Source organism: Elephantulus edwardii, unplaced genomic scaffold, assembly GCF_000299155.1.
Source record: "Elephantulus edwardii isolate Elephantulus edwardi_28Jun2011 unplaced genomic scaffold, EleEdw1.0 scaffold00072, whole genome shotgun sequence".
Taxonomy (NCBI): Eukaryota; Metazoa; Chordata; class Mammalia; order Macroscelidea; family Macroscelididae; genus Elephantulus; species Elephantulus edwardii.
In genome coordinates this window covers 8,875,453-8,903,444 of record NW_006399822.1, presented here as the reverse complement: position 1 = coordinate 8,903,444, position 27,992 = coordinate 8,875,453, and the positions used below count along the sequence as shown (strand labels likewise).

Sequence of the window (27,992 nt, the reverse complement as noted above, 5' to 3'; positions counted from 1 at the left end):
ATTGAAATAGATGCATTTATCAAAACCACATCTCTAAACGGCAGGTACAAAGTCATTTGGCTGGAAATTCGAATGTGACACCTGCTTTGCAAATGTTATCATCCAGGAAGTTGATCGAGATGCACTCAGTGGAAGGCAGCCAACCTGGCAGTGCCTCTGAGCCCCCGTGATTTACAGCTCTGTGAAGGGGACTTTACCATCTGGTGGCTTGGACTGGCTCTTTAACCCAGATGCCAACCACATGGCTGCTGGGATCCAACTATCAGGCAACGGGGGAGTGGGGGCTCTGAGTTTCCTGGAGTCACCCAGAATCTCCATTGTTTAAAGAGGGACACTGATCTACACTTGTGTAAAAGGAGCAGTGGTAACATGGGGAAGGCCGAGTCTGACGTCTCCTCACTTCATAAAGAGGAACTGTCCCCATCAGTAATATCCCTACTCCTGAACAAATAGGTGCATGGTCAGGCATACCACCCCCCATGCTCCTGCACCTATTTCTATGGGCCATTGGCCCAATGTTCATGGCAACTTGACTCACACTTTACTCACAGTTGTGGGGTTTATTAGGAAAACAGGCAAAGAATATCATATACTGCAAGTCCAGATTTAATCCAGAAGTTCCAAACCAGATTAAAAGGCACAATTCCTCAGTTAGTAAAAGTCCAGGTTCAGTTCAACAGCACAAATGCACCTCTGGTTTCCTTAGAAACCAGTAAACTTGATCTCACAGCAGTTACAAGTCAGCTTTTCCTTCAATCATCCAGCAAGCAGTCTTTAACTGTGTCCTTTATCTCAGTGGTCCTCCACTTGCACTTTGCCACAGTTTCTTCACAGTCTCTTCACAGCAGTGCCCCATCTCTTCACCTTTTCTCCACCATGGTTTTTCAGTGTGGAAAGTGCTCTCTTCTATTGGTCCCACCCCTATTGATGATTTGCAAGACCATGCATCCACAGTTAAAGTATCTGAAGACCATGCCCCTAATGGGGGCTAAGACAGTGGATAGAAAAAGCCAATTTTCAAGGTTTCTGACATCACAGACTCCCTGGCTTTCATAGCCACTGTCTCTCATCTGAAGATAACCTTCCCTTTACTATCATCTATATTCATGGATGTAGGCCAACTGCTTCACTTGTTATGCCTTAATCCCCTCAGGTGGCTCAGGTGAGGTAAGAAAGACAACCCTACCTGGTGCACAGTGAGCTCTGCTCAGGTGACTCAGGTGAGGTAAGTAACTAAACCTATGCTCTTTACTACTCTGCCCTCCTTACCTCTCAACCTAGTACTTCTGCAGTGAACAAGGAACAGTCTGGAAAAAAAGAGGGTTTAGATAATACTCTTACACTTGTCTTGGTTATTTAGTGCTGCTATAGCAAGCATACCACGAATGGATGGCTTCAGCAAACAGATATTTACTCTCACAGAATAAAAGGCTACAAATCTGAATCCAGAGCACCAGCTCTGGAGGAAGGTTCTCATTGCCTTTCAACATCTGTGGCCCAGTGGTCCTTGAAGATCTCTGTAAGTGTCTACATCATACTTCTTTAGGGTCTAGAAGATTCTCATTGCAGGGACCCCATATTGAAAGGACATATCCCACCCACCTCTAGCTCTTCTTTACTGAGAGTACTGGATCCTTCTAGTCTCTGATGTCTTATTCAATCTATTTTATATCTTAGAAAAGACTGACTCAAGATACAACCTACTCCCATAGAGTGCACCTCACCTCATTTACATAACTGCTCTCATTCCTGCCTCGTTGACATCACAGAGATTAGGATTTGCACTGCATGGATACATCAGATGGCAAAGTGCAGGATAACTATATAATGCTGAGAAGCCTGGCTCAGCCATGTTGGCATGCGTTTTGGAGGATTTAAAACTCACCCCATGATAGCAGCCAGTTGTGGAGCGAGGCGGAGCTGTGACTGGGCATGTGGTAGACCGGAAGGAGGAGGCTGAGTCTTTCTGGGTGTCAAGACCTTGCTAATGGGGATGCGACTGTATTTCCTCTTCCGCATCTCTGACTCACAAAAGACCCTGTTAGTCATGTCTTGAACTACAGCCTCCCACATCCTAATCCCACGGGCTGTGATGTCAACCTCAACTAGGAAAAGAGGAAGTAGGTTGTTAACAGAACCATTATTGACCAAATTAGAAGAAACGTTGCTGTGAGTAAGGATCTCAGCGCTGGCTGCACATCAGCATTACCTGGGAAGCTGTTAAAATATGTGCTAATAACCAGACCTCACCTTGCTTTTAAATAAAGACGTGATAGAAATAGATTCTGAGCATCCTGTAAGTTGTATAATTGAATTCACATGGAATAGTTCCATTAAGAATGCTCTTCATCAACAGGTCTCAACTTGAGCTGTGTCAGAATCCTTTGGAGGGCGTCTTAAAGCATGTGTTGCTGAGTCCCCGCCCCAGAGTGTCTGATTTCTGATTTGGTAGGTCTGCATAAGATCTCAGACTCTGCATTCCCTGCCCCCCCCCAAACTCCACAGTGATGCTGATGGGCATTGAGTACTATGCGTTTAGCTAACAAATAGAATAAATTAAAAATAAACAATGTGTCTGTTGCCTTATGGATGAAAAAGAGAACCTTGCTTATAAATGAAGTTCTAAAGAGCAAAGATGTTGATTTAAAGACTAAGACGGGTTGACACAGTGACTAGCACAGGGGGCTGGCACATGATGGGCATCTTGAGAAGGGTGCAGTATAGGACGAGGTTTAGAACTGTTGTTGACAAGGTTGCTATGGACTGTCGTTGACTTCACAGCACCTACCAACAGATCCTGAGCCGTTCAACAATGCCTTTCCCTTCTTTCCACCTCTTCCTTCTCTCTCAGACCTCTGCTACCAACCCTTAGAGCCTCTTGCTATGGAAATACCCAGCATACTTGTGTTATAGGAAGTATGATGTGTAGGTCAACAGCTTTGCAGAGTCCCACAAGGGAAAGGAAAAGGAAAGTTGACTGATTCTTAGAGCACAGCACATGAGAACATAGAATCAATAGTCTTTGTTTCCCTTGATGGAAAGGTTGCATGGATTGATTTACATCCAGATTTGAATGTCTTATTCTTGCCCCTGTTGGATTGACACGGTGACTGCAACAGTGGGCTCAAACATAATAATCCTTGTCCAGATGGTGTAGGATTAGGCCATATTTCATGCTGTTCTGTATTAAGTCGCCATGAATAAGGACTGATTCAATGACAATACAACAGTAATTCTTTTTCTGTTTTTCTAATTGCAATCTGGATGGTAATTTATAGAGCAGATCACTTTTCAATCATTTATACATACTGTTTTGTGACATTGGTTGCAATTCCTTAAGAGCTAAAGCACTCTCCCCACTTCTTCCCTGTGCTCCTTATTTCCGTTCATCCTTCTGCCTGCCCCTTGGTGCCTCCCAGCAATTCTTGAATCCATTGAGTCAACTCAGTTACTGAATAGGCCATATTTGTTGACTGAAAAAACACATACGTACAGTGCAGGAGGTCCATGCAGTAGATTTTGTGATGATATTCAACTATCTCTTCTGCATGTTTCCATGCATGGCTACAGGTCAACAGCTAAACTGGCAATTCTCCGGGAGAGAAAGAAAAATCTTACGTCATCAGTTCCTTCAGGCGTCTGCTCGGTACATTCGTGAACTTTAAGTCTTTTAGTTCTTTTTCTAGTCTTCTTCTTGTTGTTGTTGTTATGTGCCGTCGAGTCGCTTGCCACTCATAGTGACCCTATGTACAACAGCCCTAAACTCCGCTCTGTCCTGTGCCAATCACACTGTCTCTGATACTCCCATCCCAATTACCCTAGTCACTGAATCAATCCACCTCATAGAGGGCCTTCCTCTCCTGTGCTGTCCCTCCACCCTCCCAAGCATGATGTCTCTAAGGACCGGTCTCTCCTCACAACATGTCCAAAGTATGTTAGACGGATCCTCAGAATCCTTGCCTCCAAGGAGCCACCTGGTTTAACCCTTTCCAGGGCAAATCTGTTTGTTTTCCTAGCAGTCCATGGTATTCTCAATACTCTTCTCCAGCACCACAGCTCAAAGGCATCAATTCTCCTTCTATCCTTCTTGGTCACTGTCCAACTATCTGATGCATAACAGGTGATTGCGAAGACCATGGCCTGTATCAGACGCACCTTAGTCTCCAGAGAGACACCATTGCTCTTCAGTAGACCACATTAATAGCGTGTGATTTCCCTGAGCTGTGTAAAAAGTGAGTGTTCTCACCCTCCTAGCTTAGGTGTATGCTTTCACTGTTAGTTGTGTGTGCCATAAGTGTCGGAACTGACCCACAGCTGACCCTCCAGGGGTTTTCAGAGGCAGTTAATCGCATGGCATTAGACTGCCCATCCTTCTCCTGCAGAGCAGTTGATGACCTCGAACCATGTGCCTTCAGAATTGCAGGGCAGCTTCTTACCACCAGGTCACCAGAGCTCCCTATTACTGTTAGTATTTATTTTATTACTAATTTATCTCTATTATAGTGCAAACTCTAAGATGACAGTGTATTGCATTGAGTCAATTCTAACCCTTGGCAACCCTCTGAATTAGAGTGGACCTCTCTAAGACAGAGTACAGTTTCTCTTTAAGGTGTACAAGCTATAATCCTTTGGCTCGCACCGCAGCACACTCCACACTGTGTCACCAGAGCTCCTTGGCTATTATCTTGTTGGCAGCAAACTGCCACCTCTTTCAACTGTGAGACAGCTGGCTAGAGCCCTGAATCAACAGAGCTCCTGTCCAAGATAACAGGGACCATATAAAACTCATTCACTTAGGTACTGTGCACATCTCAAAAATCCTAGCATGAATAAACAAATGACTCATAGAATAACTGAGAGGCTGAGAGGCTGAGATGCAACTGATGATTGGGAATTAGCTAGGAAAAAGGGTTCTAGGCAATCAGAACTCTGTACAGAGGCCCCAGGGGTGAGAGTTGGTAACATCTGGGAAGAACGTAGCATATTTTTACTTATGGTCAAAATGAATATGGAATACGGTGGAAAGTGAGGCAGGTGAGGTTTACATTGTGAATGTCCTTTCAAATCAAGTTATTTTTCTGTCTTTGAATTGAGTTGTTGATGCTGAATCCTGAATCTCAGTCGACTGGCAGGATCATATAGTCTAAATTCTCTCTAGTGGCCTTTTAAGGGGCTCTGCCAACTAAAAGACAGGTGATTCAAATCCATCAGCTACCTTGAAGGGGAAAAGATGGGCAGTCTTCTCCTGTGTGATTTATTGTCTCTGAAAAACCACTAGAGGGTCAGCTATGAGTCAGTTCTGATTCCATGGTAAACAGCATTATTTAGTTCCTAGACTGCCTTAACAAATTAACATAAACATACAAAAGAGTAAGACATGCTAGAGCTGTTTATATAAATACACCTTCTTGCTGTTGTTTACTGTTGAGTTGGATAGCTACCCATAGTGGACCCTCCGAGGTAGTAATTGCAGGAGATTGGTCATCTTTCTCCCACCTACTCCTCTCTTATCAAGTATCTCATTATGCAGTATTTCACATTTGCAAGAGTATTTTTAAAAAATATACTAAACAAAAAAAAAGATACTAAACGGTGTATGTTTGTCATTAACACTTGTTGAGATGCAAGATGAGAGTTAAGCTGACTGCTGAAGGTTAAGATGATGTGTGCATCATGAAGCCTCATCTTGAGTCTCAGTGGTTTGGCCATTACGTATTGATAGAATCTGGCAGTTATGTAATGATGTAGTCATCTTCCATATTGTAATCTTTCAGTTTTCTATAATGCCAATTTTAGCATAAAGAGTTGACCTTTGGAACTGTCATTAAATGAGGAGTGAGTGTATAAAATAAAGAATACATTTACCTTTTATTGCATAAGGCCACTGTTTTGAAAACAGGAGGATAACTGAGCAAGATGTATAAACATATTCATTTTCAAAAGAGGAAGGGGAAGGAGAGAAAGGAGCAGAAAAAGGGGAAGGCGGAAATCACTGGGAAACAGGTTAGTGGGTAGAAGGGAGTGAAGTAATGGGACAAGTTCAATGGGGACTTGAAAAGGAAGGGTTGATAAAAGGCACAGAGCAATGATGATTATATAAACTATTATGCATATGAATGATTGTATTTAACACCAAGTACATGTACAAAACATGCATATGAATGATTATATACAAGCCAATAAGAAATTGAAAAGAATAAAAAATAAGGCTTCAGAGAGATGTTAATCAAAACAACAAAAAGATACTGTCTCATCCCAGCTAAAAAAAAAATTATATGTAAGTCATAATATCTAATATAAGTGTCAGATGTTTCTTAGTGTATACCTCTCTATGCATAAAATAGTAAAGAAACATCCACAACACATTAAAACATTATAGCATCATAATAAAAGAATATATCTATCCTAAAGGTGGTTTAGGGATTTAATGGAGTGCTTTGGCTTGATGCCTAGGCACGTGGTAAGCCAAAAGGAACCCCAGCTGCTATGCTTGTTGTTGTTATTAACAATCTGGAAGAGAAGCATATATTTGGCATAGAATTCTTACTGTCTAAAGAGGGAAAGGAAAATCAATTAAAAACAAGGACATGCAAATCTCCATTTACTGCTGTGACTGGAAGAATAGATTGTCTTGTTCGTTTTATGTCCTGGGTTTGAAGGTAAATTGCAAAATCCTTTTTATTGAAAAGCCATTCAGTCTTCCACAAATGTTTATTGAGTCCTTGCTATTTGCCAGGCGCATAGGAGAAAGGGGGGTAAGTTGGATGCTGATCCTGCACTCACCTTGGGAGTTGCTGAAGGGAGAGGATGGATTTACTGTACATGTGAGAGGAAGCACTTTTCTGCTTAAATACAGAACGCTCAGCATAATTTACTTTAAGAAGATAATTGAGGAATTTGCAAGCACCTTTCATTGAGTTGATGGAGACTTATGAGGCAGAGGGCTGTTACCTGCCTCATGGAAAGGACCTATATCTTTGGATGATGGTTGTACTATGAATCTACACTTGTCAAAACTTACCAGATTGAACCCATCGGATCTGTGCACATTCTCATTGCAAAGTACACTTGACTAAAAACAATTACATTACACAAAATGACGCAAAAGGAAACGAGATTGAAAATGGATATAGTAACATTACTTATTTCAGAAGCTATGTGTTCTTGTAAACATTGGAACCTGACACTGAGTCACTTCTACCTCTTTTGTATGAGAAAATACTGCCCAATTCTGCTTCATTCTCACTGCCATTGCCGTGCTTAAATCCATCGTTGCAATGCGTGTGTCACTCCATCTTTTTGAGGATCTTCCAGTTTTTCACTGACATTCTACTTTTCCAACCAATGTGTCTTTTCCCTGGGATTGTTGTTATTGTTAGGTGCCATCAAGTTTATTAAACCCATAGCAACCACAAGAACAACAGATCTGAACCTTGTCCTATCTTGCGCGAACCTCTTCATCTCTGATGTGGTCAAGTCCATTGTTACAATCATTGTGTTAATCCACCTTGTTGAGGGTCTTTCTCTGTTTCACTGACCTTTCCAAGCATAACATCCTTCTTCAAGGACTGGCCCCCTCCTAACAACATGCCCGAATATATGAGATGAAGCTTTACCAAACTTGCCTAGAAGGAGCACTCTGGCTGCACTTTCTCCAAAGCATATTCGTTTGTTCTCTTGGCAGTCTATAAGATTTTCCGTGCTCTTCTCCAACACCACAATTCAAAGCCATTGATTCTTCTTCTTCCATCCTTGGTCACTCTCCAACATTCAGATGCATAACAAGTAATTAAAAAGACCATGGCTTGAATCAGATGCACCTTAGCCTTTAAAACTGACATCATTGCTTCTTAATAAACCATAGAAAGGTCCTTGACAGTGGATTTAGCCAATGTGATAGGTGTTTTGATTGCCTGACTGCTGGTGCCAAGAGTGTCTATTGGTCCAAGCAAGGTGAAATCATTGACAACTTCAGTCTTTCATGATGTTGTCCAGCATCATGACCAGAAAAAACCTCAACAGCCTCTGTGTTAATGTTTGTTGTTAGGTGCCGTCAGAGAGCTCTGAATCTTAGTGACCCTCCACACAATAAATGAAACCCTGTCTGATGCTGCACCGTCCTCACAGGCTGCGTTGTTTTTAAGTCCACTCTTGCAGATACTGTATCAGTCCATCTTGTTGAAGATCTCCCTCCCCTTTGCTGACCATTAACTTTTCCACCTCTGATGCCTTTGCCAAGGACTGGCCTATCCTAATAACATGCCCAAAGTATGTGAGAAGTTTCACCCTCTGCTTCTATGGAGTCCTCTCCCTCTGCTTCTTCTAAGACAGATCTGTGTGTTCTTTTGGTTATGTCTGGTGAATATGCAATGTTCTTTGCCACCACCATGATTTAAATGCATCAGTTCTTCAGTCTTCCTTATTCACTGTCCAACTTCACATGCATATGGAGCAGTTCCATACATAATGGCTTTAATAAAGAGTCTGTAATCTCTAAAGTACTCAAGAGCAACAGTGTGTCTCTACAGACTAAGGTGCATCTGCTACAGGCCATGGTCTTTGCAATCACTTGTTATGCGTCAGAGAGCTGGACAATGACTAGGGAGGATAGAAGGAGAATTGATGCTTTTGAGCTTTGGTGTTGGAGAAGAGTATTGAGGGTACTATGGACTGCCAAGAAAACAAACAGATTCATCCTGGAGAGGGTTAAACCGGGCTACTCCTTGGAGGCAAGGATTCTGAGGCTTTGTCTGACATCCTTTGGTCATGCTGTAAGGAGGGACTGGTCCTTGGAGAGGGACATCATGCTTGGGAGGGTGGAGGGCAGGCGCAGCAGGGGAAGGCCCTCTGGGAGATGGATTGATTCGGTGATTGGGGCAATTGGGATGAGTGTGTCGGAGACAGTGCGATTGGAACAGGACAGAGCAGAGTTTAGAGCTGTTGTACTTAGGGTCGCTATGAGTCGCAAGCAACTTGACGGCACATAACAACAACAACAATCTTCAAATTAACACCCCTGCTCTTTGGTACTTTACAGAGGTCCTTGACAGCACATTGCTCAGTGAAACACTTATTTTGATTTGTTAACTGCTGCCACCCTGGGTACTGATTGTGGATCTTTGAGACAGCTTCAATCTTTTCTCTGCATGATGTTGTTTATTGTTTATTTTAGAAATTTGTTGTTGTTGTTGTTGTTTTGTTTTTATGTTGAAATGGGATTTCTCCTGAAGGCTATGGTCTTTTCTTCTTCAGTAAAGTCTTTCCTTTCAGCAGGCCAGGTTCATGTTGTTGCTAAGTCTTCCTCCAACCCTACAGCTCCATTCTTTTTTATATAGTCTGTATTCTCAGACTGTTTGCTCAGCACACACTCAGTTTAGGAATGGTGAGAGGATTCAGGCCTGCTGTATACCTTTCCCAGTTTTAAACCATGCCCTGTCTGCCTTGTTCTACTTGAATGACTTTGAGTACGGCGTTCATGCCCATCACACAGCATCCATGGCACAGTGTGCTGGGTATAGAATGCAAATTTAAAAGAGTTGAGTGGACGAGCGTTATGCTTTCTTAGGCACGCAGTGAAGGAGGGACTACATTAGTTAGGATATAGTAAGTGCTTTAAGTCTTTTAAGTGTACTTTTAAGGATATTGGGATGAATTCTCATGTTTCCAGTCCAACACTAACATGCCCTGTACGCACACAGCTCTAGTAAGGTATTTTTGAGAAATGCTACGCTGATTGCTTATATTAACATCTATCAAGAAGGATAGTCCTGTTTTTGTTCCCTAAAGGCTGAGGATTATAAAAGAATTAAGCAAATATCATAACTATTCTTAGAACAGAAAACTGTAGCCTGTCTGGCTTCTTGGGTTGATGCCTACATTCTGAAACGCTGACCTCCAAGCACGCGTGTCAGAAACATGTCTATTTTAGGTAACAACGAAAAAGTCTGCTTACCGTAAAACGTCAAAACGAGTAGACAGTGTGGCAGGAAAGAAAATGGCAAAACTTTTGGTCAGGAGAACTTGCGTGGAGTCCCAGCTCTGCTTCAGAATGATGGGTGACCTGAACCCTTCTGTGTCTCTTTTCCCTCATCTGAAAAATAACAGTGCAGGCGGGGGGTGGTAAGTGGATGATCTTCTGACCCTGACATTTTATGATTCTCTCACAGAGGCCTTTAATTGTGGCTTTTGGGAAGATCACATTTCCATAAATTGACCTGCCAGCCTGCATCAGGCCACGAACATGAAGACATGTAAATAAGGCAACGGGCAGAAATTAATTCTGCGGATGACTGTGGTAGAATAATTTCTCTCCTTGAGAGAAACATGGTGGTTGGTTTTAGAACACATCTTAATTACCAGCAAATTGGGTTTTACTGGAAGGTTTCTGAAGAGCTTGGTGACTCAGATTCCAACCATCTTGAAAATGAACACAGAAAATCACCTGTTCCTAACTGCATTTGTGATTTCTCCTGGACTGTGAAATATTAAAAATTCATATGTTGGCCTTTTCCTTATTCACTTAGACATCTCACTCCTGAATATAATAGGTCACTGAGGGAGAAAGATGATTAAGATTTATTGTGTCCCTGCTCACGAAGTGTTGTAGCTGTGTTGTGTGTTGGGACTCACGGTACCTGTGTGACCTAACATAGCATCTCCTGCAGCAGATGCCAGGAACCCTGGTGGCACAGTGAACACACTTGGCTAAAGCACTGACCCAAAGCTGGTGGTTAGCAAACGCCAGTGCACAGGAGGAAGATGTAGCTGTCTGCTACTGTGAAATTAACAGCCTTGGGATCCCTGAGGGACAGTTCTGCCCTATCCTCTAACTTTGTACGGGTCAGAATCAACTCTGTGGAGTGAGCAGCAGTTGTGTGTGATGTCTTCATCTCCTGAAGGCTGCCTGAAGAGGGCTCTTCTCTGCCCACGGGGACAAGCTTGGTTCACAAGGACTAGCCAGAAATACACAAGAGCTATTTCTGTGGAAGCCACCCACAACCAATATCAGATGGACAGCTGGAGGATAAATATCCCAGCTTCCTTGGATTTGAGTGGGATGGCTCTGAGATGTGTGCTGTGCTCACCCACACAGGTCCCCGAGGGTTTAGCGCCACTTGCCAGCTGTGACAGTAGGTTTATAACACACCCTCTACTAGGTTTTATTATCCTTTTCTGTCCTACGTCTCTGTGTTGGTATTTTCTGAGATCACCTTCCAAAGAAAGCACTTAAACACAAATGCTTGTGTCAGGGTTTTCTTGGGAGAGTGGAATCCAAAATGAGATGTGCTCCAGATGTCTTTAGAATAAATTTTTAACACGATTCCCAAGAGATGAGGGCCTGTGGCTCAATGTGACTCCCGGTGGTTGGGCCCCAGCTGATTCTAATGCCCATCTCGGTTCCTCTGCCACAGAGCCTCTCAGCCAGAGATGATTTTGTATCTCAAGGAACACTTGAGAATGTCTTAGTAATGTTGGTTGCCACAGTTGGAGGATGCTTCTAGAATGTAATGAGTATATGCCAGGGATGCCGCTCTAAATTCTACAATGGACAAGATAACCCTGCACCAAAATGCTTATCCAGCCTAGGACAATGGCAGCAGGGCTGAGGTGGAGAAACGGCCCTCCCCTCAGCAGCGAGCCAGGTGGTCGGACGGCGGTTCTCTCGTGTGACTTTGTCTCTCACGCTCTGCTTCCAGGGCCAAGCTGTAGCTCAGCTGTGTTCCACCATCCCCAACGTGACTGTCTTCGGAACGGCTTCTACTTTCAAGCATGAAGCAATCAAAGACTCTGTGACCCATCTGTTTGACAGAAATGCAGACTATGTTCAAGAAGTGAAAAGGTAAGGAGCACCGTGTAGACCCGTCTCTTCTCAGTCTCAGTGGCAGGGGTGTTCCTTTGGAGGGGCCCATTAACAATGATTCTAAGAACACATGGCGGGCTTAGCGTTGGCTCCTGGCTGAATTGCTGTTAGCTACTGTAGAGTTGGTTCTGACACATGTGACCTCATGTACAACTAACAAAATGTTGCCCAGTACCATTTGATCTTTGCAGTTGTTGACTTGAGCCTGTGTTAATGATCATTGTGACGTTTAATGCCTTTCAGTGTAGGGGGCTCATTCTCCACAACTATACTGGATAATACTCTGGGCCAAATAGTTTACACTTATTAACTCATCTGATCCTCTCAATAGTCCTATTATTAGCACTACTTTACACAAGATAAAACTACAAGACAGATAAGTCATGTCCCCATCTAGTGTTCTGGTGAAGGTGTCTATTACATGCTGTAGCTTCCTCTTGACACCCAAAAGTTTACTTCTCACTCATTCATATAACCAAGTTGGTTGGTTGGTGAGTGACCCTCTGTGAGGAGATTCAGGGACTCTGGCTCCTTTCTTCTTGTGGTTCCACCATTCTCTTGGGTTCCATGACCTTTTGCTTCCACCACCTTCCAGGTAGAGCATGGAGGGCCATGAGTGGGAGGTTTTCGTGGACCAGTCTCAGAAAGAACACATAACAATCCTGCTCACAATGTGTGGGCAAGTCCTTAGTCACAGCTAACTGGTACGTATAGAGAATGGATGCAAAGCAGGCATTCTGATATCGAGATGCCTGCAAATAGGGCCTCTCTGAAAGGTGGAGTGTGAACAGAAGCCAGCTGTCCATAGATGAGGGGTGACAGGGCACACTGTATGAAGGAAGGGCTTCATGTACACATCTGTTGAGGAATAGAAGTATCCAAAGCTGGAAGAACTCAAAAAACATCATGGGGTCCAAGATCAGGATGTCCGGTTATCTGGTCCAAATATGGACACTGACAGAGGGACAGCTGGAGGCACGAGGTGAGGCTGAGAAAGAGCTGGGTCACATGCACATCAAGAGCTGGTCCAGCTAGGTCATGTGGACGCCACCCCAGGCATGACCAAGGGCCACCACAGGATTAAAGTGGCGGCATGATCGGGGTTCAGGCCATCACTGGCAGAGAGGAGAGGCTGGACAGAGGAGATTAGACCACTGGCAGTTGCGGTTTCCCTTTGGGATCTTTGCTTTATAATGTGAGCCTTGTTTCTCTTGCATTCCTGAGCTATTGATCAAGACCACGTGCATGTCAATACCGGGAATCCAATGGAAACCCAGCAGTGACCGTAGTTGGAGGTGCTTTGTGTGAGGGCCCCTGCTGCTGCTGCTCACGGTCAGCGCTCCTCCCAGCGCCAGGGCAATCCAGGGAGCCCCAGGGCCTGGGCTCCTCTGGAGACATGCCTCATTTCTTCTGCTGTGCTTTACTGCATTTCGCAGATACTGTTGTGTACAAACAGAAGGTGTGTGCCAACCCTGCTTCCAGCAAGTCTGCTGGCACCATCTTCCCAACAGCATGTGCTCTCTTTGTGTCTCTGTGCCTCATTTTGGTCATTCTCTCAACATTTCAAGCTTTTTCATCATGCTGTCGTGCATTTAATAAACTATGCTTTTTATATGGACTAAGAAACAACAACGACAACAACAGAAATAATGTGACTCCCTTTATTGCTGTAATTGCTTTATTGTGGTGGCCTGGAACTGGACCTGTGGTGTTTCCCAGGTGTGCCCGTCTTTCCTTTTCTAACACTTACTTATAAAGTACAAACATGTGAATGGTACAGTTGGCCACTTATGGCAACAACAACAACAACAAAAACGTAGATGACAGCCTTTTCTCCAAGATGCCTCTGGACAACTTGAACTATTACCCTTTTTGATGAATGCTACTCAGGGATGCCCAGGGCCATAAAAAGCTTGGCACACCCAAAAATCTGAAAGGAAATCAGTGTAACTGGAGAAAGGAGGATGTGAGAAGTGTAGGAGACAGGTCAGCTTCTCCCAGATCCCAGAATTAAGGCAGAAGAGGATAGAACTGCAGGGCAGGAAGCTTGGTAGTGTGAGGATGGCTTTTGACTGTTGTCAGATGCCATCAAGTCAAGTATGACTCCTGGTGACCCTGTGAACAACAGATCTGAATCCTTCCCTGTCCTCCTCCACCATGTATAGCTCTCTGATAGGCTGGAGCCCATGGTGACAATCACTGTGTCAATCTAGATTTGGTAAGTAGGGAAAAGATTTTTGGAAAGGAGTCTGCTAATGATCTGATATTTTGGATTTGTTTTTCCATTTTGACAATCGAGCTATGAATAAAACTGAAGGTTGTCTGACCATTTTCAGTAACCCTTAAAGGAGAGCTTTCAAGCTAGAGATGAGAAGTCCATTCTCAGGATCACAGCCCACTGGAGCAAGCTAGCTCTAAAGATTTCCCGATACTCACTGCTTTAGGTTCTCTTTAGAACCTAGGGGATGCTTTCTCCTTTTAATTTGAGCCCCTCAGGCAGGAGCCTGGGAAATTAACCATATATCTGCTGCTGGCACCAGAGTTTGCTCAGCAACCTCACTCCTTTAGAGTGGTGTCTTTTGCAAGAATTTTTTTGACTTAGATATGCATGCAAACCAAAACCCCATACTCATTACTCTTGAGTCAAGTTCAACTTCTGGCCACCCAATAGGGCAGAGCAGACTTGGCCACAGGGGTTTCAAGTCTGTACATCTTTACAACAGAAGGTGCTGCTGCATCATTTTCCTATAAGACTGATTAAAAAACTCCACACTCACTGCCATTCAGTGTGATTCTCATGCACAGCCCTTGGGCTTCTGAGGCTGTAAATCTGAATTGAAGAAATTGTCCCTCATTCTCTGGAGGAGCTGCTGGTGGATTTCTGCCCGCAGAGAGGCACCTCCTTTGGTTTAGAGGTGCATCTCCTCACCCACTAGGCCACCAGGGATCCCCTAGGAGCTGCAGATGTGCTCATTCCCTCCATCCTACTGATTTCCCTTAGGGAAACTCCCAGAGGGTGAGAGAAGCAACAGGTACAAAGCTGCCTGTTGCTGAGCCGACCGTTGCTTCTGCTTCATGGCAATGTGTGTCGACAGGTGGATTCCAGCATCATCTGCCGTCGTGAAAAGTCAGAGCCAGCTGCCACTACCAACAGAAGCAAAATGCTCTGTAGATTATGCAGCACCCACACGTTTGAGCATGATGCATCCCCTAAAAAATGATGAGTGTGAACATTATGTTGTAAAATGAAAAAAAAAAGAAAAAGACCCATGGTGGCCTGTTTCTGGAGTAAAGTGGAATGCCACGTCCCATCTGCGTTGCAGTCACAGATCTGTGCAGGTTAGTACTGCGTGCAGACGGAAAATGAAGAGAGAGCGAAGACAGTCAAGCTGCCCTTGTGTAACCAGCATGGAGATCAGAGTGATTCATCTTTGTGGATAACTGGTACCGTTCTGCCACTGGGCATGTGGACAAAGCAAAAGAAATGAGTGGGATAAGATGTCATGAGCTGAAAACCCTCTTTGTGAACCAACCATTCAGTGAGCCTTTTGAAGGTGCCTTGGCCTCAATTAGAACTGTCAAGGGAACGGGCGGGGGGGGGGGATACTTATGACACAGAACTTGCTTTTTCATCCCTCAGCCTTTTTCTTTGTTGGAGGTGAAGGATGACTACAGGTGAAACCAAGACAAAGTCTTAGCAGTCTAAATGGTGTGCATCTGCATGTAAGAGCTTAAGAAACCCAAAAAGATCAGAGAGGACCAAGGCAGGCAGCCCTCAAGGTTGCAACAATATCAGTAGAAAGAAGGAAGCAGGGAGGGAATCCCAGGCAAGGGGAGTGAGGACGGGGCAAGGCAAACAATAGCACACACACTTCTTTGGAGGAGCCCTCCCGGCACAATGATTAAGGACTCAGCTGCTTACAGAAAGGTTGGTGGCTCGAACCTACCCAGTAGGTCCATGAAGACAAAGAGCGGTTTAACCAGAAGCTCCGGTAAAGACTGTTGTTATTGTTAGGTGCCATCGAGTATAACTCAGAGCAGCCTTATCAACAGCCAGCTGGATCTTGGTCTACCCTCATCATCTACACACTCAAGCCCATTGCTGAAGTCCCCAGGTCAGTCCATCTCATCGGGGGTCACCCTCTCCTGCTCTGACTCTCCAGCTTTCCGAGCACGTATTCCTGTCCAGAGAATAGCCTTGCATAGATACATGTCCAAAACATGGCAGACAAAGCTTCACCATCTTTTCCTCCAAGGGGCACTCTTGACTGCATTTTTTTCCAAGCCATATTTATTCTTTTGGCAGTCCATGGTATTACCGGACCAACAGTCAACATTATGATAGATGGAGAAAGGAGTAAAGCTCTCCATGATTTTATCGTGCTTAGATCAGCAATCCCATTAGCAGTGCTTGAGAGTTCCAGTCTCTCCCCATCCTCTCCAACATTTATTGCGTGCTGTCAGTTAAACTTGCCTACTGCTACTCATTGTGGTTTTATTTTATCTCTCTGATGACCACTGATTTTGACCATTTCTTTGTGTGTCTGTTGGTCATCCAAAAGTCTTCCTTTATGAAAACTCTTTTCATGTCTTTGGCCCATTTTGTTATTGGAATATCAGTCAAGGAAATTTGAACTAAGACATGAAGGGATAGATGTACATCCATGTTCATATCAGTGTTATTCACAATAATAGGAAAATGAAAACAGCGCAAATGCCCATCAACAAACAAATGGATGGAGAAATTGTGACACATTCACATTATGCTATGTTATGCAGGCAGCACTAAGGAACAACAATTTCATAAAATGCTATATAACATGGGAGAGTCTAGGGAACATTATTCTCAGAAGGACAAATACTGCAAAAGACCATTACTCTAAAAATTGAAGGATAATTAATAAGATCTGTATAAATGTCAGAAGCAGAAATGAAAAGGGAGAAGGGGGCAGAAAAAAGAAAAGGGAGGAAATCGCTAGGATAACAGAATATATGGGTGGACAGAGGAGGGGGTGAAGGAATAGGAAAGACTCAGTGAGGATTCGGAAAGATGCTAACAATAACCATTGATCAATAGTAATTAATTATATACAATAAGTGCATACGAAAGATTGCATAAACACAGTGCACTCAAATGAAACACAGTGTAAACTAATTACTGTATGCAAACCAATAAAAATTTTTTCTAACCACCCCCAAACCAAATTCATTGTCATTGAGTCCAGCCTGAGAGTAACTCATGGCAACTCTTAAGCAGTTTTCCAAGGCTGTAAATGTTTATAAGAGCAGGCGGCCTCCTCTTCCTCCCACAGAACATCTGTGGATCCAAACTACTGATTTCTTTTGGTTAGTGGTGCAACAGAAACTCTGCTTTGCCATCAGTCCCCTGGGTAGATGTAGATGAAGGGTAAAAATGACTTCAAGTTGAGCAAACCACTAGACTCTATTGATAAAGCTCTTGATACCCGAGTTTAAGTTGGATTTTGTTCTAGACATGGAGTCCTTTGCAGATTTGAAGCAGTTACGAGCTGTAATGAAAAGTGAGTTCATAAAAACACTGCTTTGGCTGTCGCGCACAGGATGGATAAGAGAACGAACAGCTGGAGTCAAGGAAGCAAGTAACACGATTGACTGGCAAGGACGAGACCGAGCCAGTAGGCGTGCTGAAGGAGAATGGGCTCTTAGGGACAATGGAAAATGCTAGAAAATGAGAATCAGAAGCGGTAATGATTTCTTTCGGATGAGATTAATATAGCATGAGGGTGAGGCCTTTAGGAGGTGTGTCTAGCAGGTTAGGGAAATGAAGCCTGGAGCTTGTTGTCATGGTTTGTAGGTGCCATCGATGGACTCCAGCTCAGCTCACCACAGAAGGAAACTGCCAGATCCTGTGCCGTCCTTACTGTCTCCCCTGAGCTTAGACCCACTGTGGCAGCCACACTCCTGTTAAGAGTCTTGCTCTCCTCCGTGGACCCTCCACTTTTCCAAGCATGATGTCCTTCTCCAGGGATTCCCCCCCCCCCAAAAAAAAAGCATGCCCAAAGTACTGAGTCAAAGACTCATCATCTTTGCCTCTAGGGAGTATCCTGCTGCCCCTGACCCCAGACAGATGTGTTCTTTTGGCATTCTATGGCATATTCAACACTCTTCACCACACCGTCATTCAGAGGCATCAGTGGGAGCTTGATTAAGTGAAAACTCACTACCTTCAGGCATCTGCCAAGTGACTTCTAGGAGAGTGCCCTGGAAATTACGGGAACAGAAATGACAAGCAGTCCCAATGCCAGCAGAACACAGAATCCACAGAGGAAAGAATAAAATTGTAGGGAAATCTACTCTTTGTTCAAATGATTTGAGTCTACATTTCCCCATCAGAGCTGGGGCAGAGGACTGCAAGCTTAAAAAAGGCATGTGTTGTGTCAGAATCTATAATGCCTGGCACATAGTAGGTGTACTGTTCTTAGTCCTCTGTAGGATGCCTTCTGTGTGCCAGGCATGGCCTTGACCTGCTATGAGTCTACTGTGCATCAGGCACTGCACTTGGAATGTTATGCAAATCTGCTGTGCACCAGGCACTGTGCTGGACACTCTGAAGTATTCCATCTGCTTCATCAAGAGCATAAAGACAATGGTGGGAGCTCTGAAAACAAATGAGTTCTCAGAGATAGCGGCATTCAGGTTGAGAACTAAAGAAGAGGCAAGGATCTAACGGAAAATAAAAGTCACAGTAAAGTGGAATTAATTTCTGACAAGGTCAAAGGGTTTCTCTGCCAGCCAATAAGCTGTTGAAACCCAACACCACTCCAGAAGTTCATTACTGACCTGTGTGGATGGGAAGTGAAGAGGAGGCATTCACAATGGAGGGACAAGGGATTGAGGACAAAGAAAGAACAGACACAAAAGTCTTGGATCAGCAGTTCCAGAATATCTTGCTGCCAGATTTGGCCCAAAGAATCCCTGAGCCGGGGCTATTTGTGTTTGCTTTTTAAATCCGCAGAGATTTACAACAGCAGGAGAATGCAGACCTAGAAGCCACTGAATTTGGCCTTCTGCCCCTACGCTCTCTGCTCTTAGCAATCGTGAATCCAATGCAAAGTCAGGTTTGAGACCCACTGGTTTAATATATTGCGTTAATTCTCTGGCTCTGAACTTCCATGTGGGACTTTAGAGGACACACTTGGGCAGAGTAAGAGTTCTAAGAAGCCAGAAGTGGAACTGATTATTTTGGATGGGTCTCTGTGATGAACTGTATTCAGAGCATTACTTAAGGACTTGGTGAAGAGAAGCTGAGGGGGCTGGTTGGGCACTACATGTCTGAGCTGAAGTTCCTACACTTTGCTCTACCCTAGACTGTTAACTGATGTCACCCACTGGCCAGATCTTAACTACTTCAAACTTTGTGAAAGTCTTAAGAGTTAGACATATTGCTGCTAGGTGTAGTCAAGTCAGCTCCCATTCATAACAACTCCATGTACAGCACCACCCAGTTCTGCATGACTCTCACAATCCCTTCTGTGCATAAGCCCATTGCTACAGTCTCTGTGTCAGGTGTCAGGCTGTCTCATTGAAAGCATTCCTCTCTTTTCACTGACCCTCTTCTTTTCCAAGCATAATGTCCTCTTCCATAGACTAGCCCCTCCTGCTAACATTTCCAAAGTATGTGAGATGAATTTTTACCATTGATGCTTCTAAAGGAGCATCCTGACTATTCTACTTTTAAGACATATTTGTACTTTTTTAAAAAAAAAGTTTGTTCTTTTGAAAGTCAATGATATTTTCAGTGTCTTCACCAATACTACGATTCAAAGGCATTCAATTCTTCCATCTTTCTTATTCCTACAGTTCAGTCCTTCCTTATCTGTTGTCCAACTGTCCATGCAAATGATACAACCAAAAACACAATGGCTTGAGTCAGGCATGCCTTAGTCTTTGAACTGACTTCCTTGCTATTTTGCACTTTTTTAAAAATAATTTTAATGAGCATTTACAGAGATTTTGGATTTCCATTCATTCATTGCTACATTTCTCTCCCCGCCCAGCTCTCCCCTTCCCCTCCCCCAGTTTAAGAGGTTCTTAATAGCAGAATTGCTCAATGCAGTATATCATTTGATTCCTTCATGGCTACTTCTTTGGGTGTTGGTTGTGGCTCCAATGGAAATAAAATCCTTGGCAACGTCAATATTTTCTCCATTTATTATGATGTCGGTTATTTGTCCATTTGTGAGAATAAGAATTAGGTCTAGGAGAGTACGTCCACTGCCAAGGCTTTGCCTGTTTATTCCTACTTCTAAAGCCCTGAATAATCCTGACTGATGTAGGAAGGGAAAGTGATTGTTAGTATGACCTCTGACAGCTTATAGTACATTTCTTTGTCTTCTCAAATTTAGAATCTCTGCTGAAGGTGTGGATATCGTTTTGGATTGCCTCTGTGGGGACAACACTGGAAAAGGTCTCAGCCTTCTTAAACCACTGGGGACTTACATTTTATATGGTGAGTGCTGCAAAAACCAGGAGCATGTCCACAGACAGGGAATACTGCACGTGATCCTATAGATAAAACCTCTGAACAATGAAATGTAAGTGCTGGAATTAGGAGTGGTTCACTTTTTTCCATCTTTTCTATAAAATGGTTGTTAGGTTTTAAAATTTTTTTTTTAATTAATTTCAATGAGCATCTACAGAGATTTTGGATTTCCATTCATTCATTGTTGCATTTTTCTCCCCCCCCACCTCCAGTTCACTCTTCTCCTTGAAAAGCAAAAGAAAAACTCCTTCATTGGTAAAAACGGTTGTTAGTTGTTTTCAGTTATAAAAATAACATACATGTCTACTGATCCCCATGGATACTTCTGATTCAAAAAGTCATAAAGCAAGGCCAAAGACATGTCACCCAGATAGGTAGAACCCATCTTTAAAGGACTTGACCTATAAAAGATGGTATAGATGGAAAATTGTAATGGCTTCAAAGGAAGTTTAGAAAATGAGGGAATGGAGGGCTCACACTTGGGCAGAGAAGAGTGGCTAGCAGGTTGTATGGAGTTGGATTAAAGATGCAGTTGCAAATACAGACTTTCCTTTTGCTAACTACCTCTTTGTGTCCCAATCAAGATATACACCCTAATGAACAGAGCACATGTCTGCCCCCGCCTGCTGCTACGTCCACTTCAGTGCTCATGAGTAGGGGGATTTGTCAAAGACATCTAAGGTCAAGTTTCCTCTAGCCAGAGCCACTTCTCCTTTCTTCTTCTCTTCTCTTACAGGCATGTGCTGGGGATTGAATTGTGAAAAATAATTTGTTGCAAATCCTAATCCCTGTTCTTGCAGATATAATCACATTTGGGAATGGAGTTCTCTCTATTATGATAATGAGGCCTTATCAGTATAGGATGTGTATTAAACTGTTCGGTTTTAAGATATAAAAAGAGCAGGTTAAACAAAGCAGCAAGATGTACAACCAGAGAAGGATTGATGCCATGTGATGTTCACCTGGAGACCAAGGAAGAGATGTGGAAAGAGACAAGGGATATTTCCCCCCCAGAGTAGACAAAGATAGTCATTTCCTAGAGCTGATACCCTGAATTCAGGCTTCTGACTTCCTAAACTTTGAAAACATAAATATCTGTTTGTTAAAGTCACCTACTTTTGGGATTTTTATTATAGCAACATTGAGAAGCTAAGACAGTATGCAAATGGATTTAAATATTAGCATTCACAAAAATGAGAAGGCCACCTATGGAGCTAGGTGATACATTCCAAAGCAAAAGAATCCAGGGTTAACTAATGTTTGAGAAAATTGAGCCTTAGCTCTAGATAACACCAGAAAAACATGCTCGCTTCCCTTATTATTAACTGGTTAAGTTTATAAAATATTTGAAGGGTATAAAATATTGAAGAATCTCTTTGTTAAAAGATGATAGAAAGTTGAAGGCAACAGAAAAGATGATAGAAAGTTGAAGGCAACAAAGAGGGATAAACTTTCCATTTCTGGAATGTTCAGGTATTTTCAATAGCGATCTCCTCTTTAGAAGTGCTTGCAGATGAGTATGTTATTATTATGACTATTAAAATCATTGGTAAAAGAAGTTATGAGCATCAGTATAATATATTAGATGTGTGAGTAAATACAAAGAATTTCTTCATCCTTACTTAATAATTACCAGAAATTCCATTTTTTGCTTCAGCTCCAGGGTTTCGTTTTAGTGAAATTAAGCTTGATTATTTTACAAGTATTTAATTCATTGTATTGATTGTCTGATTACTAAGTAATTGAAACTTGGTATGGACATGTCAAAGTCCTCGCCCTATAAAAGAAGAGAAGCACTGGCCTACCAACTGCCTACTAGTTTATCTGAGCCAGCTAATTAAATGAAAATGTATATACTTTTTGCCACTGATCTCTAGTACTCTACGAAGGATATTTTCTCCTAAATATTTGCAGACAGGTAGAAAAGTCATTAAAGTGGCACCAGAATAGTCCCATCATGATAAAAGATCTCTTACACACCGAGAGATACTTAAAAAGTGATCTTTTCTAACCCAATGAGCATCTTAGGAAATCTACTGACTCCACCTCCCATCTGTCCACCGAATGTTGATTCCCCCAATTTTGCAAACCCCAGTTCCTCTCGTCCTTTGTCTCAAGTGACTTTTATCTTTCTACCTCACATCTCTGGGAGAACACCAGCCAGGACTTTGGAGATGGGGCTTCGTTCACAACACGGCCTTAGCTCCTGCATCTGTCTTTCCCTTCCCTTGTCGTCTTTTCTACCCATTTTTCTATCTGCTTAATTTGTAATGCAGCCCTCTCCTCCCCTGAGAGGCCAACCTTAGCTTCTAAAAATCCCAGCTCAGGTCAGACCCCCAGATCTACCACCTGCCTGAGAATTGGATCTGGAAACATAAAGTAGGTGCACACAGAAGCTCTCACTGGCCAAGAAGAGAACCCAAAAGCTGTTTCGTCAGTTTGTCATTTTATGAAAATGGTGATCTAAGTTTTTCTACATGTCCTTTCCCCCAGAGTGATGAGATCTTCACCTTGAGGAAATGACTTTTCCTTTGATCCAATGCTACTTGGCTAAAATAGTCAAAACGGTCTTCTCTTACATGTCTCTCATTTTTCTGAGGTTGGATTACTTTTCTTTCAAAGCTCTTGCCAGTTATGAGCCAAACAACAGCCGTACTTCCTTGAGTAACAAGAGCGATGCTACTTTTTCAAATTATCAATAGCTTACTCTGAGAATTCTCCATTCACAGGTTCCTCCAACATGGTGACTGGGGAGACCAAGAGCTTCTTCAGCTTTGCCAAGTCAGTAAGTATCTGCATTGTCCTGTGGGGGATCCGTGGTTTGCATGTCGTCAGTTCTTGTGTAGATTCATTGACCTACCGTTGTCTGTCCTTCAGCTGTGTCATTCATTAGCCATGAAGTCTACCCTACATGCCCACTCTGCACCATGACCAGTGGGCAGGGCTGTGACAGGGCTGCTTGGGTCTAGAAGAAGCAGAGGTGTGGAAGAGTCAGTGAAGCACCTCAGAAATTGCTTGAGTGTTGGAGCTTTTAAACCTTGGTCAAAAAAGAAACAGAGTGCTGGTGCATTTTATTGGTCCTAGGAAAAGAACAGTTTTCAATAAGGTTATCTCCTGGCCATATCTCGGTTCTTGAATTTCCTTTGTCTTCCTAACCTGTTGTTCTCCTTTGCTCTCAAGGTCGGAGACCCTTTAAAAGGTTAGGCATAGTACATTACATATTGGACTGCTAACTAACAGGTCAGAAGTTCAGATCCACCAACTACCCCCCTGGAGAGGAGTGGACAGTCTCCTCTTGCCAAGATGTGTAGCCTCAAACCCAATGGAGGGTTGCTATGAATCTGAATTGACTTGATGTCAGGGGGCTTGGGGTTTGGGCATGAGGTAAGGGGATCCCTCAAGACAAAGGCAAGTTTGTCACCCACTCTTAGATTATCAGGCTTCTGAATATGAGGCCAGTCAAAGTCTTCAGTTGGCCATTCACCCCAGTGAGAACCTGCTCGGATGGACAGTCTTCCTTTGAGCTCTACTTGCTAGAATTGCTCTCCTTTAGACTTGGATGTTGATTTTTGTCCCATCACAGCTGAGACTTGCTGCCTCTGGCAAGTACTTGCATTTAACCCTATTCCTGTGTTTGGAACTTCACAAGCATTTTCCGAGCCCTTTCTGTTTGCAGTAGTGCGAGGCCATGGGGAATCCCAGTGGAGGAAAGAGGCACCCCTGTGGTCCTCATGGTCCACAATCTCGTGAGACCGGCAAACCTAAAGTAAATAAATACAACTGGTGAGACCTTCCAGTTTTCCAAGCATGATGTCCTTTACCAGTGAAAGAGGGGAAGACGGGGAAGACTCTCAGTGAGGCCCTCAACAAGATGGATTGACACATGGTAACAAGATCTCAAGTGGGGCAGAGATGAAAGGATGGCCCAGGATGATGGGGCAGGGTTCAGAGGGGTTGGTGACTGATTACAGGTAACACCACCACCACTGATGGGCTGTTGTCAGTGGCTGTCAGTTTTCTCCAGGCAATAAAAGCAGACTGAGGGGGTGCAGACATGTTAACGAAGGAGATGAGGGAAAGCTGTGCTGAGGGTTGGGAATGCCTCCTAAGTGCAGCATTGGAGCACGGAGGACTTGGGAGCCTGTGCCTTTAAGACAAGCTCTGTCCCACTCACAGCTGATGTGTCGCTCTTGCTGTAATTAACGGGGATGTTGACAGACTGCTGTGGGTAGCCAAACTGGTGCCAAATTATATACAATTGTAAGAAGTGTTTTCCCTTTCTCCCCTAAAAGCGCAATCACAACACACAGTGTTAACGAAATAATTGCAGCGTGTCCGAGACCCATGAAGGCGTTCATAAAAACAGACCCAGTGGGAGCCGAAACAGACGCCAATTATAAGAATGCTTTGCTTTGTAGCGACAGGTCCAGGATGAAGACTTTGCTCTTTCAATATTAATAGATCAGTTAGAAGTAAATTGGAGAGCAGGCATCTTTTGTGCTAAGGAATGGAACGAGGACGTGCTCTCAGAGGTTCTGGAAAGGCAGTGTCTTTGCTGAGTTCAGGAGATACGTAGAAATGAAATACTCATCTGGAGGCACGCACTCAATTTTTCTCAGCGATCTTAATTGCCCTCTGCTTTTATTAAAACTCCCACAGGGCCTGTGCTTCCTCTGTCAAATGTGCCATTTGCTTGCAGACGGTAACAATGATGATAATTAACGGGAGAAGGTAACCTTTAAGCGATCAGTCTCAATCTGATCCGGAGAACGTGTTTACTCTCTCAAAAGCACCTTCTAACTTGAGGTGATAACAAAAGTCAGTCGTGAAAGGACAAATACGGTACAGGAGCGTTATTATAAAAAGCTGAAGAAAGGTTTACACACAGAATCATTCTAGTGTGGTTACCAGGGAAAAGAAGGGAGAGACAGAGTTTTGAAACTGAGTAAATAGATAGTAGAGACTTACTGAGACGGTGAAGGGGAAGGGAATAGGATATGGAATAAGTGGATAATCAGATACTATGGGTATTTTAATTAACGTTATAAAACAAAATATGTATGAGTGAATAACTTGCCAGTCAACCAATATGCTTTGTAAACTGTCATTCACACTATGATTAAACAAACATAAACGAATATTTATTTACTGTCTCCTTGGTATTAGAGCACTCACTTTACATTTGCTCCTTAGGACAATGTGTGAAGTACAGGGGGAAACTGAGGCACAAAGAGTCTGACGTATCTTACTCAAAGTCAGCTGGGAAGTGGCAGAGCTAAACCTCACCTGCAAAGTTCTCTTAACTATGAGTGGGTTATAATTCTAAATCCAGCAAACATTCTTTTTTACATATTCCCAGGTGTGGTACAGATACCCTGAAAATGAAGTGATTGTACTTTTCTCCTGGCTAAATGGATGGCTTGTGTTTAAGTAGGATCTTGTGTTCTCCTGGAATGCTCTTTTTGGAACGATTTGTCCTCATTCTTGTCCTCTGTCTGCCCTACACTTCTTTTCACACATTAAAAAAAAAAATCTATCACTCAATCAAAACTTTTATTACTGAGAACCTGCACAGTCCTTTTCAGAAAGAAGCAGGATGTAAAGAAAAAACCAGTAGATAACATGAATATCACATGTTCCCAAGTGCCTATCACAATCCTCGATGCTTTCTAATTAGAACTGCGTGGAGTGTTTCATCCCTTAGAACCCTCCAGAAACCAGAATTTTGACTGGCTAAGCTATTGCCTGAACCCACGGAAAAGCAATGAGATCAGAAGAAAGCAGCTGGAACCCCATTTCTGTAGGCTGCTGACGCATCTTTTTATGTATTTGATGTCTGAGAAGAGACGAAGAGCTGAAGGAGACAGCTGTGTTTAGCAGCCTTTGCATCCATCCCGCTTCTTAGTCTTGGGGCCCCTGACATTTGAGTTGGATCGTCCTTTGTCTTGAGGGGCTTGTTTAGCATTGGCCTGGCATCTCATCACTCTCCTCTCTGAGTCCTCACAACCAGAATGTCTCCAGGTATTACCCGATGTAATGGGGGGGGGCGTCATTTATAAAAGCTTAATTGAAGCTTTGAAGAGTAGAGCTAACCAGTGACCAGCTAGAACTCCTTCAACTGCAGCCCTGCGCTCCTACTGCATCCACAGGTTTGCATTATGTGGCATTGGCCTGAGCCTTTAGTAGGTCTTCAGAGGCTGTAGACTGTACTGTAGGAGACTGCCCATCTTTCTCCTACAGAGCAGCTGCTGGATTCGAACCATCTGCCTTTGGGTTGGTAGCACAACTCCTTACCCACTGCACCTCTGGGTAATAGGGGAATATCCCTTCCTGGTCTCCTGTAACCTCATGATGTTTTTGTCTTCCAGTGGTGGCAGGTGGAGAAAGTGAACCCCATCAAGCTGTATGAAGAGAACAAAGTCATCTCGGGGTTCTCGCTTTTGAATCTGCTCTTCAAACAAGGCCGTGCGGGCCTCATCCGAGGAGTGGTGGACAAACTCATAGCACTTTACAACCAGAAGAAGATCAGGCCCGTGGTTGACTCCTTGTGGGCCCTGGAGGAGGTAAGAGTGGGTTGGGGGTTTTTTCCCCCCCAAGCAAATGGCCTTTTCCAATATCAGGTCTACTGCGGTATCTACACAGAGTCTTTTATCACACTGTTTTGCTCTGGGTTTGCTGGTTTTAAATTTTTTTTTTTTTTAATTTTGTGTATGTGTGTCTGTGTACCGTCAGATCAGATCTGACTAGTACAGGAGGAGATTGTCCCTCCTTTCCTGGCAGAGCATCTGGTGGATTTGAACCATGCATCTCTGGGATTGCAGTGCAGCTTCTTGCCACTAGGCCACCAGAGCTCCCCTGGTTTGCTGGTTTTAAAAGAGACAATGTCTTGTAGGCTAGCCCTTCAGAGATAGGCAGTACACCAAGAGCCTAGTATCAAGTGGTTTCCTCACCTGCCTGAGTGCTTGCCCTTCTCAAGCAAGCCCCCACACGGTGACAGATGTGTAAAATTCACCTTGATTCAAAGACAATGTGTGCATAGCTTCGCCTTGTGCATATATAAGAGTCATGAGCAGGGCAGACAGTGGCTCAGAGCTTGGAGTCCCTGCAGGACGTCGTCAGCTGTCATGAAGGGTGTTGCTATTGCTGCTAAATTGTTGGCTTGAATGCTGCATCGTAACCTTCCTTTAAGTGCTCTGCCAAAAATTCCAGTCTTTGCAAGCGTCTCTGGGTCACAGAAAAAGCTGAAGAACGCCTCCTGAGGCCTTTAAGGATACTGAAATGTGAAGTGGTTGTATTGATTGGCTTAGACAGGAATTTCATGGAGGAGGTAGAATCTAGAAAATTCTCCAGGATGGGGCAAGATTTGCGTTCTTGGGAATTCAATGGTGATAGCCAGCCATAGGTGAGGAGAGACGGCTGGGGTTTTAAGAAGCATTTCACGAAGGAGTCCTTCTAAGTTGGGTCTGGTAACTTTGGCTTCAAGGATAAATTATGTATATTATATTGAAATAGATGAGGGAAAGAACAGATTAGAGGTGATAAATGATTGAGTATTATGGTTAGCACAGGAATCCAGAATTAAGGTTGCATAGAGAAGTGTACTCAGGGTGG

At 43.5% G+C, this 27,992-nt stretch overlaps 1 protein-coding gene across 1 annotated transcript in view; it reads left to right on the top strand.

Annotated features, from left to right (window-relative positions):
- The window catches only part of VAT1L (vesicle amine transport 1-like), a 145,579-nt gene that overhangs the window by 48,034 nt on the left and 69,553 nt on the right, over positions 1 to 27,992 (top strand). The window contains exons 4-7 of the mRNA XM_006888816.1: positions 11,697 to 11,839; positions 20,245 to 20,348; positions 23,111 to 23,166; positions 26,750 to 26,944. Coding sequence (XP_006888878.1) covers positions 11,697 to 11,839; positions 20,245 to 20,348; positions 23,111 to 23,166; positions 26,750 to 26,944 — 498 coding nt within the window. The remainder of the gene's footprint in view (positions 1 to 11,696; positions 11,840 to 20,244; positions 20,349 to 23,110; positions 23,167 to 26,749; positions 26,945 to 27,992) is intronic.